General features: G+C 32.3%; 1 protein-coding gene across 1 annotated transcript; it reads left to right on the top strand.

Annotated features, from left to right (window-relative positions):
- The first annotated feature begins 1,292 nt into the window (after positions 1 to 1,292).
- LOC125074295 (cytochrome P450 6B6-like) lies at positions 1,293 to 13,923 on the top strand. Its single transcript, XM_047685587.1, has 3 exons — positions 1,293 to 2,401; positions 8,868 to 9,121; positions 13,594 to 13,923. The coding sequence occupies exons 1-3, from the start codon at positions 1,293 to 1,295 to the stop codon at positions 13,773 to 13,775; spliced, it is 1,545 nt and encodes a 514-aa protein (XP_047541543.1). The 3' UTR covers positions 13,776 to 13,923.
- Positions 13,924 to 22,385: the final 8,462 nt, after the last annotated feature.

Here is a 22,385-nt window from a genome sequence, read left to right as displayed (position 1 = left end):
TGTGATAAAATAATTAAATGATTTAATTTTACGAAAGAGGTTTTATATGTATTATATAACTTATAAATATTATCTCTATTGCACGCATTGTATTAATCTCTTTTGATTTACGTATAACGATTTTTTTTAAACAAACTTACATCCAAATTTAAAAATCTTCAGCTCGTCTGCCCACCTGGCTGGAAGGCCGAACCGTGTTCTTCAAATTAACTTAATTCAGTCAGTTAAATGTCAGTTAGTTAGTTACTCCTATTTGTTTACTATTTTCGACGTATTCAAGAACCCAATTTAGGAAGTTCCCAATCAACGAGGGAACATTAATTGTCTGTATTACATACTCTACCTAAAAGAAAGCTATTGAATCATTATATCTATGAAATTTCTACCACAATATACAGCTGGTTTCGACGAAGGTGTTGCCATATTTAAAAAAATTGTTAAGGAACGCTTGTGTTCGAAAGGTTAATATACAATTAGTGAGTTTATGATTGATAGCATACCTTGGGAATGAAACGATCGCCTCCTGGCTATTTCTATTCATATTCAATATATGTATTTATGGTGTTTCCTTTTCGGAACCGGTGGTAGTGTTTAATTTTACTATCAATAAGTAAATGTAATGCTTCTATATTGAAGAAAAAAAAAATTCTGTTCGTGTATATAACTGAATAAAAAATAGTGTGATTTATGTCCAATCTAAGAGTAATTCTGGATGGTTTGTTAGACAGAGTTGATGGCTTTGCTATATTCTTACATCACCCGGACAAAGTCGGGGCGGGCAGCTAGTTAATATATAAGTAGTTGCACTTCGCAATTTTCAGAATTCAGATTATTGGCGAGAAGCGTGTTCCCACTATTATTCATCCTCCTGCCGTTATCCCAGTTTTATTTGGGGTCGGCGCAGAATGTCTTTATCTTCCATACTTCTGTGTCGGACGTCATCTCATAAGTAACATTCTTTCTAGACATATCGTCTCTCTCTAATATACTCTAATATGAATCAGATATCGGTTTGTTTTTGACTTTTCGGTGGTTTATATTTCTTACAGTGCCAATGGCCATGGAAGGTGGTGATCACTTACCATCAGATGGCCCTTTTGCCAGACAATATTTTCTTAGATAAATATTAAATATGCTACAAAGATAAGAAGCTCGATAACGTATTAGGATAAAATATTATTATCTTCGTTTCAATATCATAATTTGATAAAAGTTCAAACTTATTTTGTAACCGTCCATTTGGTTACACGTATCTTTGGTCACGCTAACTAAAAGTAAAATTATAATAAAAAATGTTACTACTTTTGATAGGTGTAATAGTAATCGCTCTGTACTTTTACGGTACGAGAAATTTTAAGTATTGGGAGAAGAGAGGCGTTAAGTTTGAAAAGCCGTTGATTTTCGTTGGCAGCAACTTGAAAATGTTTATAGACAATGTCAGCGTGTCTGAGCGATTCGCTGCCCTGTACCGATCATACCCTAACGAAAGATTTGTTGGATTTTTTGAGGGCAACGGACCCGGGCTACTTATACGTGATCCCGAACTCATAAAACGTATCCTCGTCACGGATTTCCGCTATTTCCACCAAAGAGGGCTTAATCCTCACAAGACGGTGATAGAACCTCTACTGAGAAATCTGTTCACTGCTGATGGCGATTTGTGGAAACTTATGAGACAGAAGTTGACACCGACCTTTTCAAGCGGTAAGTTAAAGGCCATGTTCCCGTTGATCGTTGAAAGAACCGAAAAACTGGCGAAAATCGCGGATGACTTAGCTGAAACCGGTGAAGAGGTAGATATAAGAGAACTCATGGCGAGATACACGACCGACTTCATCGGGGCGTGCGGCTTTGGAATCGACTCAACTGCCTTAAACGACGAGAACTCAGATTTTCGAAAATTAGGCAAGAGTATCTTCAATATAACAAAGCGAGACCATTTTGTGTCTTTCTTAAAGAGAATGGCACCAGAAACGTTCAAAAATCTCACTTTCTTGGCACCGGATATACAGAATAAAACCATTTCACTTGTTAGGCAGATCATGGGGCAGAGGAATTATAAGCCATCGGGCCGAAATGACTTTATCGACATGATGCTGGAACTGAAACAAAAGGGAAAAATAACTGGGGAATCTGTGGAAAAGCGTAACCCTGACGGTACCCCGAAAATAGTTGAATTAGAACTCGACGATCAATTGCTGTCTGCCCAAGTGTTCATTTTCTTCGCTGCTGGCTTTGAAACGTCTTCTTCAGCTAGTAGTTTCCTTCTACACATGCTTGCTTACCACCCAGAGGCTCAAGAGCGCTGTCAGAAAGAGGTAGACGAGGTGCTACAGAGGTACGACGGTAAGCTTTGCTTTGAAGCTGTAAAGGAAATGAAATATATGGAAATGGCTTTCAAGTGAGTATTTATTTCTTATGAGACTATAAATAAAGTTTGAAACCTTCAAATAATTGAAGGCAAAATTATAATAATACACTCGTGGTAAATTTGGGTTATTTATGAGTGTTTAATATTCAGCAGCGCGATTCTCCAAGAATTCACAACGTATTTCAGTCGTGAAATGTTGACAACCGACTTACGGTGGATACGCCATTTTGATGCGTGTTTTATATACATTTTATGATAATAATAATCAAATCAAATCAATTTTATTCAAGTAAACTTCACAATAAAGTTGCTCTTTTCAAATAAACAGATTACTTTTAGATATTTCAGTCGTTCGCAAGCAGCGGTACCGTACGATAGCCTATACGTCTCATTGCGTGTGCGCTTAGTAATTCGCTCCATCTACCCGCACTTGCAAAAGTAAAAATGGTCAAGTGTTCTAAATGTACGAAATTAATTAGCAAAAAGTCTCCTGGACTTCAGTGTGGAAAATGCAGTAAGTGGTGGCATGCCGCATGTGCCACTATATCAAAGGAACACCTACACTTCTTGTCCACGACTGAATCTGTAGACTGGAAATGCATGACGTGTATGGAAGGTTCAAAGCGACGTCGAATCTCTTGTATTACGCCGGATGAAGATGGAGATGGGATCTGTACCGATTCAGAAAATAACAGTTGGAATGCCACAAACAGCCAGACTCATGAAACACTGCGGATCATAAGACAGGAGGTCAAGGAAATCATTAAACAAGAACTTCACAGCACCCTGGAGTATTACTCGGATAAGATTGACGAATATGAAAATAAAATAAAATTGTTTGAAAAAAATATGAAGTTTCTAGAAAATCAATGTACTGACTTAAAAAATAATTACAAAAATCTGTCTTTAAAATACGATGTACTGCAAACTAAAACCAATCAGTTGGAACAAAAGCTACTTTCGAATCAACTAGAAATATGTGGCATCGAGGAGCAAGAGAAAGAAAATTTAAACGACATAGTCAAGACGATCGCAACAGCTATAGGACAAAACCCAGGGAATATCATATCAGCATATAGAAAAAAGAAAAACCGACCGACGAACGCAAAGAGAAGAGATATCCCTTCGATTACTGTGACCTTGCGCGAGGGCACGCGTGACCAGTGGCTTCAAGCTGCTAAAACTACGGAAATGGATCCCACCAGCTTCGGGATGAAAGGAAATCCTAGAATATATTTACGCGAGTCTCTGACACCTGCTACAGCCCACCTGCTCTGGAAAACCAAAGAAGACTTAAAGGATTTCTATAACTACATTTGGTGTAAAAACGGTTCAGTTCTTATACGTAAAAATGAAAAGGATAAGGCTGTAATTGTAAATTCGTTACAAGATTTAATGAACATAAAAGCGAATGTAAGTACTCCAAAATGATAAATTACTATATTATTGATAGGATAAACTATGTATTAAAATACTATAAAATACTGTATACTAAGCCCATTTACTTCTCTTTTGTTTTCAAATGGATGAAGGGATCCAAGAATTAATACAAATAAATTGTAATACATGGAATGAATTTATCTATAAATTACCAAACACATATAATTCATTGTTGTTTTTTCATGTAAATATTCGATCCATAACAAAAAACTTTGCCCAAATAGAACACATAGTATATAATTCAATTGAAATAATTCACATCATACTTCTATCAGAAGTAAATATAAAAAATGAAACTTCACTTATGTACACCTTAAAGAACTATGATTTAATTACTAAATTACGAACAAAAAGAAAGGGAGGTGGACTGTTGCTATATATTCATAAATCAATTACATTTATTCAAAGATCCGTTTCTGTAATGGAATTTGAGTGTATCACGGGGGAAATAATTATTAATAATCGCAATAAGATAGGCCTCTGTGCGGTGTATAGGCCGCCAGATACCAATAAAGATCGATTCATAAATGAACTTTGTAGCATCATAGGCGCCTACTCTTGCAGTAATAGTTATATTGTTATCGGAGATACAAATTTAGACTTAAAAAAATGTAACTCCACTGTCAGTAAATACTTAAATTCGCTAAGCAATCTGGGCCTTCAGTGTGGTTCACATCGGTATACGCGTGTAGAAAAATACGGTAATAAAATAACTAAATCTTGTATAGATCATGTATTCGTCAGAAATGTACATAATTACGATATAATTAGCTCGGTAGTTAACATCGCACCAGCTGATCACTGCATAACCGGTTGTGCACTCACGGGCGCGCTTTGTACCGACGATGAATCACACTCACCTATTATGCGCGTTGTAAACAAAATAGATTACAAAAAATTAAAAACATTATTGTTAGAGATTGATTGGTCGGAATGTTTCAATTTAAATAATCCAAATGAAATTCTGAATTTTATATATATAAAATTTAATACGATTTATGACTTTTGCAAATATATAGTAAACTGTTCTGTTAGAGGTAAACGAAAATCATGTGACTGGGCCAATAAACGGTTAATTAATATGTGTAAGAAGCGCGATGAATTGTATACTATCTGGAGTAAAGACCCTAAAAATGTACAAAAAAGGTTGTTGTATAACACATATAGAAATAGAACTAATAAATATTCTGAAAAAATTAAAAATAAACATGTAAGGAAAAAAATCTGTGACAACTTTAACAACACGCGAAAAACATGGGAAATAATTAATAGTCTATCCGGACGCATAGCTGACTGTATAGATAACACCCTAATTAAACACTTTAATTTAACTCCATCAATCCTAACAAGAAATTTTGCTAATAACTTCGATAAAGTAACTAAGAATAACAACAATTCATGTCATATAACCCTGCTTGATCCCACAACATATGAAATCACACCCGATAAAACCATCAGAATTCAGTTAGCTAACAAAGAAACAATAGAACGTATTATTAAAGACATGGATGAGAAAAAAAGCCCGGGGTACGATAATATTTTTATGAAAGACATAAAATTTATATCATTGAGTTTAGCCCCTGTTCTCACCCATTTAATTAATAGTTGTATTAGAACGGGAATCTACCCGGATACTCTCAAGATAGGTGTTATAAGACCAATATATAAAAAGGGTAGTCGACTGGATTATGATAATTATCGGCCCATAAATATACTCTCATGTATAGATAAAATTATAGAGCGGTTTATTTGTAATCAAATCAATAATTTCATAAGAGCGCATAATATAATTAATGAACACCAGTTTGGATTTCAGAAAAATAAAAGCACTACACAATTGCTACGTAATTTTACAGACGAAATTAATAAGTCACTCAACAACAAACTTAATGTATTAACTTTATTCATTGATTTTAGCAGGGCTTTTGACATGTTAAATTACAATATACTATATGATAAATTATCAAGGAATGGAATACAGGGCCCTATCCTGGATTTATTAAGAAATTATCACGACAATAGATATACAACGGTAAAAATAGCAAACACGCTCAGTCACATGATTCCTACATCCAAGGGCACAGCCCAAGGATCCATAATCGGGCCCACGGAGTATTTATTATACGTAAATGATATGTGTAACTTAATAAAAACAGGTTCGATATATCAATTTGCTGATGATACATGTCTATTGATTGCTCATAAGAACTTAGACGTCGCTCAAACTGACATGCAAAATAATTTTACTCTATTATGTAAATGGGCCCATGATGTGGGTTTGGTAGTTAATTCCCAGAAGACAAAAATTATACATATCCACTCTTCACATATCAAATCAGCTACTAAACCGACTATCGTGGCTCATACCCATAGGTGTTTGCATGATAATATTCTTACTAGTAACTGTGGTTGCCCACACATAGATTTAGTGGATCAGCATATGTACCTCGGCCTTGTAATTGATAACAGATTTAACTGGAGGCCACACATAGAATATGTATGCGGAAAATTACGATCTATTCTTAGTCAATTAGTTATACTCAAAAGTAAGCTCCCGTATAGTACTAGGCGCCTTATATACATGGCTCTAGCAAATTCTGTTATCAGTTATGGCCTAAGCAGTTATGGCAGAACATATAAAACCTACCTATCTGAAATTTATAAAATTCAGTTAAGAATGTTGAAAATACTAGTTCCTAGAAACATTAAAGTGAATTATGATGACATTGAAGGAAGTCTATTTAGGCACTGTAATATTATGAATATATATGATAAAGTCAGCTACCAAATTCTGTACGAAGTGAACGAACTTTCATATTTGATAGAAATACAGAGACCGAACAATCTTAGAATTATTGAAAATTCTAAGAAGTTTGAGGTACCTAAGACAAATAATATTTATGGAAAAAGAATGCTTCAAAGTGTAATACCTAATATTCTAAACAACTTACCAGATCATTTACAAAAACTGTATAGAAATAATACAAAATATACTAACGTATTAAAAAAATACTACCTAAGTAATCAAATGCACTTATCTGAATAAAATTGTATATTACTAATGAATGTCTACGCATAAAAAAATAACAATAAAATAATATATATATATTTTTTTTATACAGATATAGACATTTACATAAAATCTTATACGTATGAAAATTATCTTTATGTAATGTTTATGTAATATAATACTACTACTGTTCTCTAATCTACCTACTGTTACTTGTGAACGGCAACTTGCCCAGATAAACCCTTTAGGGGTTTTCGTGGCATTTTATCTTGTTAAACTAAGCTGTATTTTCTTTTGTATTTTGAAAATAAAAAAAAATAAAAATATTAGATACTGTTTTGTAACAATAATTAGTGTTCTGTGATGGAAACCGAGCTCAAATCCAGGCGTGTTTTTCAAAAGAGTATTCTTTAAATTAATAATAAGATTTATTTATTAATTTAGTCGTAATAAACTTTTTAAATTTAGTAAATGGTACATGGTTTATATTTTCCGGTATCTTATTTGCGTATACCATTGCTTAAAAACGTTCTCTGTACCGTATGCAAATGGAAAGTAGGGTAAAGTTTATTCTTGTTTCTTGATTTAAAAGTATGTATATCAGCTTTTATGGAATATTTTGTATATTCTTTCGTATAAACATGATATTATTATAAATGTATTGTGAAGCAGTTAATACACAATCAGTGTTGCATATCAGATTCTGCCGTTTCCCGTTCGTGTTCTGCCGTGAGTTTCGAGTTTGTCCTAACAGAATACCTTTACAGTTACCCATATTGGTTAATGCTCCACTTTTCAATGTCTCTCAAATTTTTTTTATCGTGAACATAAACCACTTACCAAATAAACCAAATAAAATGTTAGGAAATTTTAGTTAGTAATTGTGTCAACGTAAGGTTTCTAAATAATATTCATTAATATCTTTGTCCACTGTACAATAGATGGTACACGAATCAACAATTTAAAGATCATACAAAGTTTTGGGTAGTTCTTTTAAACAACCTAAGACTTTTCGGTGGCACTTTACGGTAAAAAACGATTTTAGTTACGTGTTTTTCTTGCACAGATTTTTCTAAAGAGAATAATATTCGTGCATTTTCGGGAAATAGAGATCCTTTTTTTAATGTAACAGAGTTTAAAGAGACGTTACTCATCATGATAAGCAATACCAGGATGTGCAAGATGAAAACAAGAATATTATTAAGTTAAAAAAAAATCTTACAGAATAAGCAATTAATGAATATTATTTTGTAATAATTTGTTTTTTAACTAGTCAGTCTATAACATTCATAAAACCAGTTAACAGCTTTATATTAATAAATAAAAATATATATATTCAGTATATATATATATATATATATATATATATATTTACTGAATTGTTATGAGAAGATTTACTGTTCAATCTCCTTCCTATATAGGCAAATGATAATATTTCTTTTTAAAAAAAGTAACATTTAATAATATAAAAATCTCAATTAAAATTATACACATATTTCTAAGAGAATATGATTTACTCCAAGAAAACAAACCAGCCATGGTTGTGTATGAATACGACAGATTACAGAAACAAGCAAGCCGTAAAATATAAAGTTATAAAGTCTATAATACTTCTAAGCCTCTGTGTAAAATGACTCTTTCAACAAAATAGTTAACAAATACTTATAGATCTCTATAGAAAAAACCGGTCAAGTGCGAGTAGGACTCGCGCACGAAGGGTTCCGTACCATTATCTATAAATACGTCAAAAAAGTCATGTTTGTTGTATAGCAGCCCACTTAAATATTAATCGTATTCAGCAACAGAAATACATCTTCTTTCAAAATTTCGACTGTCTAACAAACACGGTTCATGAGATACAGCCTGGTGACAGATGGGCAGATAGACGGACGGACACTGGAGTCTACAAGAGTCCTAAAAACTTACATTTCGATCAAAAACTACTTGCCAGGTTACAGTGCCATGTTTTTCGCGAACAACCTTTAACAGATAACACAAAAAGAGAGTTAGCACGTCATTATTGATAGATTACTTACTGTTTTCCAGGGAAAGTATCCGCTGCCTCCCCTCACCAGGATTTCTATTGCGGAGAGCTGCATCGAAATACACCATACCAGACACAGATATTACCATAGACGAAGACACGCTCGTGATAATCTCAACTGAAGCCATGGCCTCTGATGAAGACTACTTCGAGGACCCAGAAAAGTTTATCCCTGAAAGATTTCATCCGGACAACATTGACAAAATAAAGAAATGCACTTTTATGCCCTTCGGAGATGGACCCAGGTCGTGCATAGGTAAGATGTCACTTTTGCTTAGCTATTATTATTATTATTAGTAAAAACAACACAAATGGCAAATGATTAATTTCCGCCCCTTGCGTTGTGTCAGAGGTTAGGGTGCGGCCAGATGTTTTGTTAGGGTAGGGTTATGTTCTGACGCCTGTCGAAGAGACGAAGAAGGTACCGCTGGTTGTTTTGTTGGTATTTCGGTGTACTAGATGTCCTGGGTATCGGCGAGTCCCACATACAGTCCCCCGGACCCTTAATTTCACAAACAAAAACAAGATTAGGTTGACAACATCTATGCAAATTATAAAGATCGCCTGAGTCGTAAAGACGTCAAAGCGTAACAAACAAACTGTCGTATATAGCATATTATGTATTTGAGGTTTATTTACATAGTATGTGTATGTGTTCCGGATTGAAGGGTGAGTGAGCCATTGTAACTACAGGTACAAGGGACGTAACTTAGTTTACAAGGTTGTTAATCGCCGATGTAAGGAATAGTTAAAAATTATTACGATGACCATTTACCTCTAGGAGGCACATTTGACCGCCTATATAAAATAAAACAGAAACGCCATTTTTTATCAAATAATAAGTTTAGACAATATTTTATATTCAATTGTCTTTGTCAGATATCCTCAATTCAATTGAATTTGAATTGTCATATTACAAATCTTCTCCCCATTATATACTACTTGTAGCGTTAAGATACATGCCTCAGAAGTAGGCTTTTCATAATTAGCACAACGAATCTATACGAAAACGTAAACTAATCCGATAAAAAATTATTTATGCAATGTTTTTTTGCATATTTATTGCTGTTTTTTTCTGTGATTATACCATAAACAAATAATAGCCCGCCCATAAGCAAGCCCAATATTTACTGTTACCTACCGATCTCTTATACAATTTTTTAAATAATCTAATATACGTAAGTCAAACAATCGGATAATTAGTTATAATTTTGCATCCGTAAGACCGTATAGTACGACACAATTTAAATGTAGCATCGACAAATAAAAAAAAAAAACAATAAATCGTTTAAAGTTGCATTTTTGACTTTTTTTAAAAAAGCTAATAAACGTGATAACTCAAAAATGGTTTACTTTTGCGTCATGCATATGGGGGTTAAAATTATTGTAAATAGTCACCCCTATTACCTCCTAACGGGAATATGTCGAATTACCAATAACCTTGTATAATTTTTTACATTAAATTCAAAGTATAAGCATAAAACTTTCTTTTTGGTCATGAAAAATCTGTCATCGATTCGGTACGAAACATATCAAACTTGAGAAGAACAAGAAAGAGAGAAAAGTTTATTTAGGACACGGCACTATTGAAAAAAAGTATAAACAAATCTAACAAAAAAATAAACAGAGTATACATTAGTTAATCTTAAAATAAAAAAACACTACAATAATGAAAAAGAGATTTGATAGCCAATGACCAATGACAGATGATTAAAATGGTGGAAAAGAATGACTACTGAGTCTCTTGCCGGTTCTCGGTAGAATCTATTTTCCGAACCGGTGGAAACTCACTTAATTCAATACGGTGATTTAAAAATGTTTTTATGAGCTTACTTGAATTAAGAATATTTAGATTTTGACTTATTATATTTTTTGGTCCAATGTTGTAATTATATTGTTTAGTGCCTTGGGTGGTTTCTTTTCTATGTTGTGTTATCGTCTAAAAAGACGTTATACGTTTACATACATGCTCTATTTTTGAATTTTTCCTAGCGTTATTAATATAAAACTAAAATTTACACGACGTTATCAGTGTCGTACAAATATTACCGCCATTAAAATAAGATTTAAAGGGTCACAGTATTTTTCTTTAGTAATGTTACTGGCAGTGCAGTACCCCGTTAGGTAAGGACGAGGGCAACATACCAACGACAAAAAAATCAATTTGGGTATATTTACAGAAAGCCATTCCAGTATCACATGACAAATAACTTTAAGGATCGAAATGTAGTCATAATCGTTTTTTGTTCTACATTAACGTCCGCGTCTATGGTTATGAGTGAGCAGAAAGGCGGGTAATTTAATAAACTACCGCTAAATAGATTAATAATAAATAAATAAATCCAGGATAAATTGTAAAAATTAAAGAAAGTAACGATTCTCTCTCATGATTTTTCTGGACGAATATTCTCATGGTTTTTATATTTGTCTCAAAGTATTAACAAACCAACTAAGAAAGACAGCTTATTAAAAAAAAATTACGAAAACGAAATCTATTAGATCTTTATTGGGATTGATTTCCGAAGTCCAAGTGCACGCTGTTGGATTCCGCAAAATACCTGGATCCAGCTGGACTAATATGTTTCGCAAATACTTGGATTGCAATTTACGTACGGGATTGTATTCCCTAGATATATTATATAAATGAAATTGTAAGTAAAGGGAGGGAAGTAAAACAAAACGATGGTTCGATAGTGCCTCATATTTGTGTCGAAGGGCACCCGAATAGGCTAAGACCTGACTATAAAAGTACTATAAACGTAATCTTGTAAAATAGGTTTCTTGGTGGCCGGGCTTTGTGCAAGCCCGTCTGTGTAGGTACCACCCACTCATCAGATATTCTACCGCCAAACAACGGTACTCAGTATTGTTGTGCTCCGGTTTGAAGGTTGAGTAAGCCAGTGTAACTACAGGCACAAGGGACCTAACATATTAGTTCCCAAGGTTGGTGGCGCATTTGTGATGTAAGGGATGGTTAATATTTCTTACAGCGCCATTGTATATGGGCGGTAGGGACCACTCACCAGGTGACCTACATATCTGCTCGTCCGCGTACCGATATCATAAAAAAAAGTACGCTCGTAAAGATTTTCTGGTGTAACTGTGTCATACCATCACATCGACATTGTAATTGATAAATTAATTATAAACACAATTTCATTACAAGAATACCATTATAAACTAAAAAAAAAAATGTCATGACTAAGAGGAAATCACGCGTTCAGTCATGTAAACATTACTTAATAAGGTAATGTTGACTTAAACGTGTCAGCAATTATTGTGTGCGATATTTTAAAATTACGCAAAATAAAGTAATTGTTTGGTCATCAATTTCTTTATTATTATTTATACTCTATTTATCTGTATTTTAAATACATAACATTGTTTAAAAAGCCAGGAATGAGAGAAATAAAAATATTAGAATAAAAGTCTTAAATTGGTCTAAGTGATTTTATCCAGATCTTTGGGTACGGACATTTGTAAAATATATATCGCCAAGCCCGAGATGATATTAACAGATTTGTTAGTGGTCCTTGTTGGGGGTTTTAAACCCTTAAATACTTGAGTTTTAGGTTAAGATTCACGTATACAACTTTTAATTTCGCCTTTTAAATTTTGTTCATACGATTGCTCTAATTTTAAGCTATCCTATCAGTTCTGACGAAACCTAAATATTAATTTAATAAGATTTCTCAATCGTGTTTAAAACGATGTTACAAAATTATATTTAGCTGTTATCATAAAAATTTGATAAAACTTTTAACAGCGGAAATTATTTTAATCGAATTATAATCTAGATAATGAAATAATTAACACAATTATTACACGGATGTTCGTAAGGCTTATGTTACGTACGCAAATACAGGCCTTTAATCATAGCCGTCAGGGCCGGATCTACCATATGGCTTTTTGCGCTTCGTGGATTCAAGGAGCTTGAGGTGGCCCCAGCTAAATCAAGTCAAATAGTCCAGTCAATAAAGCCTAAAATCCCTAACAAATTCGTAACTCGGCGAAATTTTGTGGGTTTGTTTAGTAAGGTAAAATAATTTACCGTGTGATTTTGCAGCGTCGTGGGTTGAAGGGAAAGGGTTGAAAAAGGGTGAAAAGCGTTTTTTGTTAAAACCACTGTTAAAAAAATTAGTAATACGCTGCAAATTTGCAATTATCATTTTTATAGAAATATATACAAAATTTCGCCGTGTTACGAATTTGTTAGGGATTTTAGGCTTTATTGACTGGACTAAAAGTCAAAAATAGACGATAATGCGAAAGAATTTTCTAATTTTATTAAATAAAACAGATCGTATGGTTTGCAGCCCTGCGAGTCCTGCGATTAATCTAATCCATTCAATTAATTTAATTCAAGTCTACGTTCAGATATGTATTAATGGGCCCCTAAGCTTACGGTCCGGCCCTGATAGCCGTCCCTATTTTTTAGTATTAGTACCAGGAATAAGCATAAACTTCTTACGAAAGTTAGGCTTAAAAAGTGTTTCGTTAAAATGTACACGCTTCTACAAGAGGATCCCAGAAAATGTAAAAAAAACTGATTATAAATTTTAAAAAATGATAATAAATTACTCCTTAGGTGATTGATGACATCTTGGGAATTAAAAGACCGTCTTCAAATCGTTTCAACAGAAATTTAAATAATTACATTTTATATTATCAATCTGTATTCAATTTACTTTTATATTTGTATTAATTCTTATTTTTCTTTAATTCCAGGTGAACGAATGGGTATAATGCAGTCGATGGCAGGAGTGGCGACTATTTTGAGAAAGTTTTCCGTATCGCCGTCTCGTAACACTATTCGCAAACCTCTCATCGACCCTTACTCTCTCATCGTTCAGACAATTATTGGAGGTTTACCTTTAGCCCTTAAACGAAGAACAAATATCGCCAACTAGTTTGTTAATTTAATATTAAATTACCGATTAAAAAATACGGTATCCAGAATAACGACACTATACATTTCTAATAAAATACTTTTACAAGAACCTTTATTGATGCTATTTTTTCTTTTTCAAAAAGGCAAAGGTATCCTACTATACAGCCTGTCACAATAACTATAAGATTACGTTTTTATTCTGTTCATGAAAATAATTGTAGGTATATAATATTAAATTAATCATCCCGCTAATGATAAAAAAATATTGTATCAAAATATATTAGATATGGCAATTCATACTAAATAAGTCTAGGATTTAAATATTGCTCTTTTTCATGCCGGCTTAAACAGAAATTATTTTATGTTAAGTGTTGAAGAAGTTTAATAATAAATATGGTAATTAATTAGTTTATTTAATATTGTAATTATAAACTTTGTTAAAAATAAATGTTAATTTAATTAATATATTTGTTTAATGAAAAATAATTACGAAACAAACAGACTATCACTATAATAACATATACATTTTTATTTTATTTCATCATAACGTGGATGAATATCTAAGACCACTATGATCGTCAACCAGTGATGGAGGAACGTGGTGAAATAGACACCAAAACATCTCCTTAAAAGAAAGGCGACGTTAGCCTAGCAGCGGGAAATTTGCAGGGTTAATTTAATTCAACTGTGGTCAACTGTCAAGAAGCAAATTAAGTATTAAATTAATTTGTAGTCTCTTATTACAAAAGTAATATATGTCAAAAAATAAAAGTTTGACATTTGGAGCGAATTTCTAATACAATGTATATTTATTTCCTAATTGGATTCTAGTAGATGTTAAGTATGTACAACAGACTATTAATCAAATTTTAGTTTCGTTCAAATGCAGTTTTAACAATTTAATTTTAAACAGTCAACCCAGAGAATGAAAGTAAGCCCTTGTAAGAACTTGGTCGTCAGTCATATATTTAATTTTATATGATTAATTAATAATGTTTTACTCGATGCTCAATGAAAAATATATAACCGAGAATTAATTTTCCCGCCATGACTAGTATCTGTCAATGTTCATGTTGACAGATTAAATAGATAATTTTGTAACAATTAATTTACAAAGTGACAGATACTCGTCTGTAATATACAGATAATAAAAATTAATATCATATTTAATATTAAGTATTATCTTCTAATTGGGTCTTACACGCTTAAGTTATTATTTATGTTCAACAACAAATATCGCATTCGCTTAGGCCGCAGTTAAAATTGCAAAGAGAATGTCCACGTATGTAACGACTCTAATTTACAAATATAATTCTAATTAAGTAATTAATAAGTCTTCATGTTTTCACATCCAATACACTCACAGAAAAAAAAATTAAACAATACAATTTTTTTTTTTTAATATTGGTCAAAGTTCGTTTTGAATTTTAAGATGAGTTAGTCATGGGAGCTTAGTTAAATTTATTGCAAAGAATTTTCAACTTAAGTAAAGATACATATGCTCTTATTTTCTGTAGTCATTCTTCAAAAAGTGTCATTCATAAACTGTTTTTAATCTACTAATTTTAGGATTAGTGCTTTTATTAGGTCACATAAGTTTTCTTGAATTACCATGTGCACAAAACATTTTTAAACCTGAATTTATCATTTTTGTATTCTTTTTCAACATCTTTGTCCTGTACTGTGAGGACAATGACTCACAATTTATTTCAGGTTATAAGTTAATTTTAAATTACGTGAGAGGTTGGATCAAGAAAAAAAGTGTTAAGATTGATGGTAAATTACTTGACGGACATATAAGAAAAATCTACCCAGGTAGAAAAATTTAACAAAGATCTTTAATAAAACGTCCTTAGTCTTAATAAGAAGGTTATATATTATTTCCTGGCAGCGTCCTTTTTAGTATTTCAATTCAGTTATCTATATTTTTCTTAAGAAATGAAAAGCTTAATTTTCTTCATTAACAGACTTATCGTTGATATTTTTTTTATGTACCTATGCAAAGAAGTTTGGTTAAATAGTGTTATTTTGTCTAACTCTTAATTTTAATAAATTTACGAGATTGAAGGTACCAACTAAATAAAAAAAAGTCAAAGAAGATATTGTTTAGTAATATTCAGGTAGAATTAAATAAAAAGAAGTATTATTGTATTATTGATTGTTGTAGAGAAATTGTTGTACGAGTGCAGAAATAATTATCCATTTCAAAGATATTTTAGTAGGTTGGTAACACTGCTTCTATAACTGTAGATAATGGTCGACAGTTTACAAGCGAAGAGTTCAAGACTTTTAGCGCTGGCCTCAACAGAATGGAGAGGTCGAAAGCCAAAACAGGTATATACTAAAACGTCTCAAAATTTCGCAAGCTGAAAATAAGGACTCGAAGGAAGTAGACAAGAACAAATAATAGTAACTATAACTATAGGATGATCGCGAAAGATCGTAAAGTCAGTACGGACTTATGCCACCATTGTGACATATCCGATCAAACTATTAATAATCATAGATATGATCAAGTGACCGCAATCAAACATCAACATTCAAATATAATTTTATGACATAAATGGATCCATATTACAAATATTAACCACAAACAGACTTATTACAAAAAGCGGTTTAAACCTCTACAAATTACAGTTTAAATTCACCTATTTATCCTGATTTAACGCGAAGCCCTGGCAAAAACAAATTATGGTTTAAATATAAATATATACATGAAGCGATTCCAATCATTCAGTAGCTTCAATATCCACAATATCAATTTAATCGACCATGTTAATATCAGTTTTTGGGTAAACAAAACCTGATGAAAATTACGCTATAAGCGACGTGAAACTTCGACAAATACTATTTAGACCATCGATCTACTAGGAGCCTAGAGAGATTATTCTGTCTAGAGTAGTCACTTTTCCCAGGGAACAGGGAACTGTCCCCTACAGCCGCACTGGACGTGAGTCGTTACATACGTGGACATTTATATCTTAGCAATTTTAACTGCGGCCTATGCGAATATAATATTTGTTGTTGAACATAAACAATGACTTAAGCGTGCACGACCCAATTAGAACGCACTAATACTTAATATTAAATATGATATTAATTTTTATTATCTGTATATTACAGACGAGTATCTGTCACTTTGTAAATTAATCATTACAAAATTATCTATTTAATCTGTCAACATGAACATTGACAGATACTAGTCATGGCGGGAAAATTAATTCTCCGTTATATATTTTTCATTGGGCATCGAGTAAAACATTATTTATTAATCATATAAAATTAAATATATGACTGACGACCAAGTTCTTACAAGGGCTTACTTTCATTCTCTGGGTTGACTGTTTATAATTCGATTGTTAAAACTGCATTTGAACGAAACTACAATTTGATTGATAGTCTGTTGTACATACTTAACATCTACTAGAATCCAATTAGGAAATAAATATACATTGTATTAGAAATTCGCTCCAAATGTCAAACTTTTATTTTTTGACATATATTACTTTTGTAAAAAGAGACTACAAATTAATTTAATACTTAATTTGCTTCTTGACAGTTGACCACAGTTGAATTAAATTAACCCTGCAAATTTCCCGCTGCTAGGCTAACGTCGCCTTTCTTTTAAGGAGATGTTTTGGTGTCTATTCCACCACGTTCCTCCATCACTGGTTGACGATCATAGTGGTCTTAAATATTCATCCACGTTATTATGAAATAAAATAAAAATGTATATGTTAATATAGTGATAGTCTGTTTGTTTCGTAATTATTTTTCATTAAACAAATATATAAATTAAATTAACATTTATTTTTAACAAAGTTTATGCATATAACATTAAATAAAAAAAAAAAAAATAAGGAATTAATATTAAATTACCATATTATATTATATTATATATTATATTATTATATTATTATTATATTATTATATTATATTATTATTATTTAATTACCATATTTATTATTAAACGTCTTCAACACTTAACATAAAATAATTTCTGTTTAAGTCAGCATGAAAAAGAGCAATATTTAAATCCTAGACTTATTTAGTATGAATTGCCATGTCTAATATATTTTGATACAATCTTTTTTTATCATTAGCGGGATGATTAATTTAATATTATATACCTACAATTATTTTCATGAACAGAATAAAAATGTAATCTTATAGTTATTATGACAGGGGATACCTTTGCCTTTTTGAAAAAGAAAGAATAGCATTAATAAAGGTTCTTGCAAAAAGTATTTTATTAGAATTGTATAGTGTCGTTATTCTGGATACCGTATTTTTTAATCGGGTATCAAAAATAATTGTGTTAATTATTTCATCATCTAGATCAGTATAGCTCCCAAACCTATTTTTCTCGTGGACCACTTTCAAAATTTTACTGGTCTCCGTGGACCCCCTTCTGCTACATTTCTACCACATTTTTAAAGTCACCAAAAAATAAAAATTGTGTTGCTTCCGAGTTCTGTCCCTATATTCCGATAGGTAAAGTAAAAACGAAAAATGGTACATTTTATAACACTTTTTTTTATTAAAAGAATAGAATTACAAGAAAAAAATTATAAGGTAATATAGGTTCAGGTCATAATTTTAATTAATGGGAAGGATGTATTTGACATGTGTCAGAAAAAGATCAATGTTTTTGGCTTTATTTTTGTGAGCAATAACCGATCTGTGATGTTTAATTTGCTCCTTTTTTTTTGTTAAGAATTTTGTAACGGCACTAAAACTCCTTTCGACAAGGTATGACGAGGGAAAAGCTATTAAAAATTTCCTTGCGAATTCCAACAGTCCAGAATATATGTCGGGTATTTCTGCTTGCAGCCAAATTGTTTGGTAGCCTTTTCTAAATTTCACCTTCAGCTCCTATTTAATGCTTAGCTCGAGCAGCTCCTCTTGTAATACAACATTGGCCACTTCCGTTTCATTAAATGGATTTATGATCCATGGTGGTATATCCATCGTCAGCATATCTTCAAACCTGGTTTTGAAGTCATCAAGCAGGGCACTTAAATGTTGACTGTAGCTATGGATCCTCATCCAATACATTCTACCTGCGACAAGTTTGGAAATTGAGAGAATTCGCGCCGACTAATGTTTTGCTTCATAAATTTCAATTTCCCAAGAAAAGCCGAAATTATCCCCTTTGTTTTTATTTAATTCAGGCTGTCACCTTGTAACTGCAAGTTAATATCATTAAATTTTTTAAACAAATCTGTCAAATACGCAATGTCTGCTTTGAATTTGATCGTGTTTTATTTTAAATCTGGATCTCTACTTTCTAGGAACTCTAATACGGAATCGAAAACAGAGTAAAATCTCGTTAAGCATGCACCTTTCGACAACCAGCGTACACCAGTATGTAAGAGCAGTCGTTGGAAGTCTTTATCATTTTCGTCGAGCAAATAAACGCGTATTCAATGCATTGCTTCTGATTTTGTTGACAGCTTTTATTACAAAATGAAGAGATTGGTTTAACCTGTCACTTAAATGTTTTGCCACAAGATGTTGTCGGTGGATTACGCAATGAATAGCTGTAAGTCCTGGTATAATTCTTTTGAGATGACTTATAAACCCACGATATCGCCCGACCATTGCAGGCGCTCCGTCTGTTGCCACTGAAATAATGTTTGTAAATGAAATCGATTTTTGCGTAAAAAAAATACTTAGGACATTAAATATTGATTCGCCTTTAGTGTCAATCTCCAAAGTTCTGGCAAATAGCATTTTTTCGTGAATTTCTTCCTCTATAATAAATCGGACATATGCCAATAATAATGCTTCATTACTGGGTAACGTTGACTCGTCCAGTTGTATAGAAAAATGAGTTTTTTGCAGATGATTGCACAAAAAACTATCGATATCAGAGCTCATTTCATCAGTGCGTCTTTGTACTGTATTGTTACTGAAAAAATCTTTTTAGTACGTCAAATGGACATTTGTGCAAAACAGTTTTTAAAACCTCTTCAATAGCGGGTAAAATTAATTGTTCTCCTATAGTGTGCGGTTTTCCAGATTTTGTTATAAGTAATGAGATATTGTAAGATGCCCGCGAGCCATCATCGTTACGTTGAGATGTTGGAGCGAACGTACTGTGTATGGTGGGTCTCTTTTCATATTTTTCCTTCAATGTTTGAAAATATTTTAAATCTTTACCCATTTTATCAGTATGACACCTTTTTAGATGATCTTCGAGCTTTGATGGTTTTATAGAGTCATTGTTCAAAACTTTGTTGCATAATAGGCACATGGGCAATTGTTTGTCTGCCTCTGATGGAACAAAACCATATTTCAAATAATCGACACTATATTGTCGACATTTTTTCTTTGCTGTAGCCATGTTTCATGTCAGTTACCTTACCTAAAAGTTTTAGTAACCAAATTTTTTTCTGAATATAGGTATCACACCGCAGCCTTTATCAGCACGCGGAAACAGAATTTCAGCCTGTTAAGGGACCAACTAATAAACCACTAAGACAAATACAGACGTTTTCACATAACGGTATCAATTTTAAAGTACCTAATTTACCACTAATTTTTAATAGTACAAATAAATTTTGGTATAGTCAGTATCGAATACTGATGATATTTGTGTAGGAAAAAATAAAAGTCGGAATCCCAAAACTGTCCATAAAAACGATAACTAACATTTCATCAAATAAATGAGTTCACGCGCTCCGTGTATTTGCGTATTTTTTGTCTGCGGCTTCATTGTTAAGACGTGACAAACTGGCATCGAAGCTCAAGCCCCGCCCTTTTCCCGTCGCCCGCGCACCGGTCGCTCTTTCCGAAAAGGAATGGTTTTGATAAAATAGTTACTTCAAAATCAATTTAAAATGATTGTGAAATTACTGTTTTATAACATTAGTAGTTATTTGCAAGAAAAATTACAAAATTAATTACTCTGCAATATTGCTTATTCGGCCTTTTTAGAGGGGTAGTGCTTCTCTCGTGAAAAAACAATTGAATATAACGTGCTGTATTTGTCTTCAAATCGAAAGAGGACAATTAAAATATCTGTAAGTTACTAAGTTACCTATATATATAAGCAGTTGTGATCGACTAGTACACGTAAACAAAATACTTAAGTACTATAACAAAAAAAAGGTAGGTACTTACTTTTCTCCGGCACTAGCAAACACTGATATAAATTATCTCACACCTTTTTTTCGAAATTCCGGAAACAAATAAATGAGTTTGCCTTTGGCATCAAGTATTTATAGTGGTGATCAAGTTCATGTCTGAACAAGCATTAAGCATGTCGGGCGGATAGCGCTTTGCAAGTCTGTACACGAAATTGTACGTAATATTGAATACGCAAGTTTGGACGAGTAACAGCCGTTGCCTTATTAAAATATTATCTGCTTAGTTAGGTACTTAAAACAATGTAGGTAGGCCCTTATAAAAACTATGCTTACATTTTTGCTCTTTACTATCAAAAGCAGATAAATTTTCGTGGACCCCCATTAACATCTTATGGACCCCCATTTTTTATTCACGCCTACATAGACCCCCAGCAAGTCTCCCGTGGGGGTCCACCTGAACCACTTTGGGAATCACTGATCTAGATTATAATTTGATTAAAATAATTTCCGCTGCTAAAAGTTTTATCAAATGTTTATGATAACAGCTAAATATAATTGTGTGACATCCTTTTAAACACGATTGAGAAATCTAACTAAATTAATATTTAGGTTTCGTCAGAACTGATAGAATAGCTTAATATTAGAGCAATTGTATGAACAAAATTTAAAAGCGGAGATGGTCCAGTTGTATACGTGAATCTTAATCTAAAACTCAAGTATTTAAGGGTTGAAAACCTCCAACAAGCACCACTAACATTTCTGTTAATATCTCGGACTTGGCGATATATACTTCGATTTAAATTTACAAATGTCCACACCCAAAGATCTGGATAAAATCACTAAGACCAATTGAAGACTACCTTTTATACTAATATTTTTATTTCTCTCATTCCTGGCTTTTTTAAAAATGTTTTTTATTTTAGAGTATAAATAATAAAAATAAAAAAAATATTCTCTGAAGTTTTCAGGCAAAAGTATAAAACAAAGTATAAAATAAACGTTACTAAAAAATATAAATAGTGACGTTATTAAGAGAACATTTAATTAGAGATTATCGAGGATGCTGTTTGTCTTCCTTGTTCGTTGTTTTGTTGGTCCATCATGATATAATATTAAAATTACTCGCTTCGACAGCAATATAAACAACAGAAAATCAAATAAAAAAAATCAAATCTAAATGAAATTTCTTTCAATTGCGATAATATTGTTTAATTTGTTTTCATATAAAGCGCAAGAATGTTACGTTTCATTACACGTAATCAGGCGTAATTAATACGGCATTTCATAATTAGCTTAAAGCTAAACAAAACTTCAATCGACGAATTAACGAATATTAATTTACAGCGAAAATACAAAAGTCTATACAATAATAAATTTAACACTCTTAAACGCCATTTAATCATTAATTAGCGTATTATAATTGTTTTCTATTATCCGGGTATACGGAACGTTCCAATAGAATGACATAACGGTAATAAATGATATTTGTATTAATCTGTGGTTGATATATGAACAATGGTTTAAATGACGGTACT

This window comes from Vanessa atalanta, chromosome 27 (assembly GCF_905147765.1).
Source record: "Vanessa atalanta chromosome 27, ilVanAtal1.2, whole genome shotgun sequence".
In the NCBI taxonomy this organism is placed as follows: domain Eukaryota; kingdom Metazoa; phylum Arthropoda; class Insecta; order Lepidoptera; family Nymphalidae; genus Vanessa; species Vanessa atalanta.
This window is presented reverse-complemented; position numbering and strand designations above follow the sequence as displayed.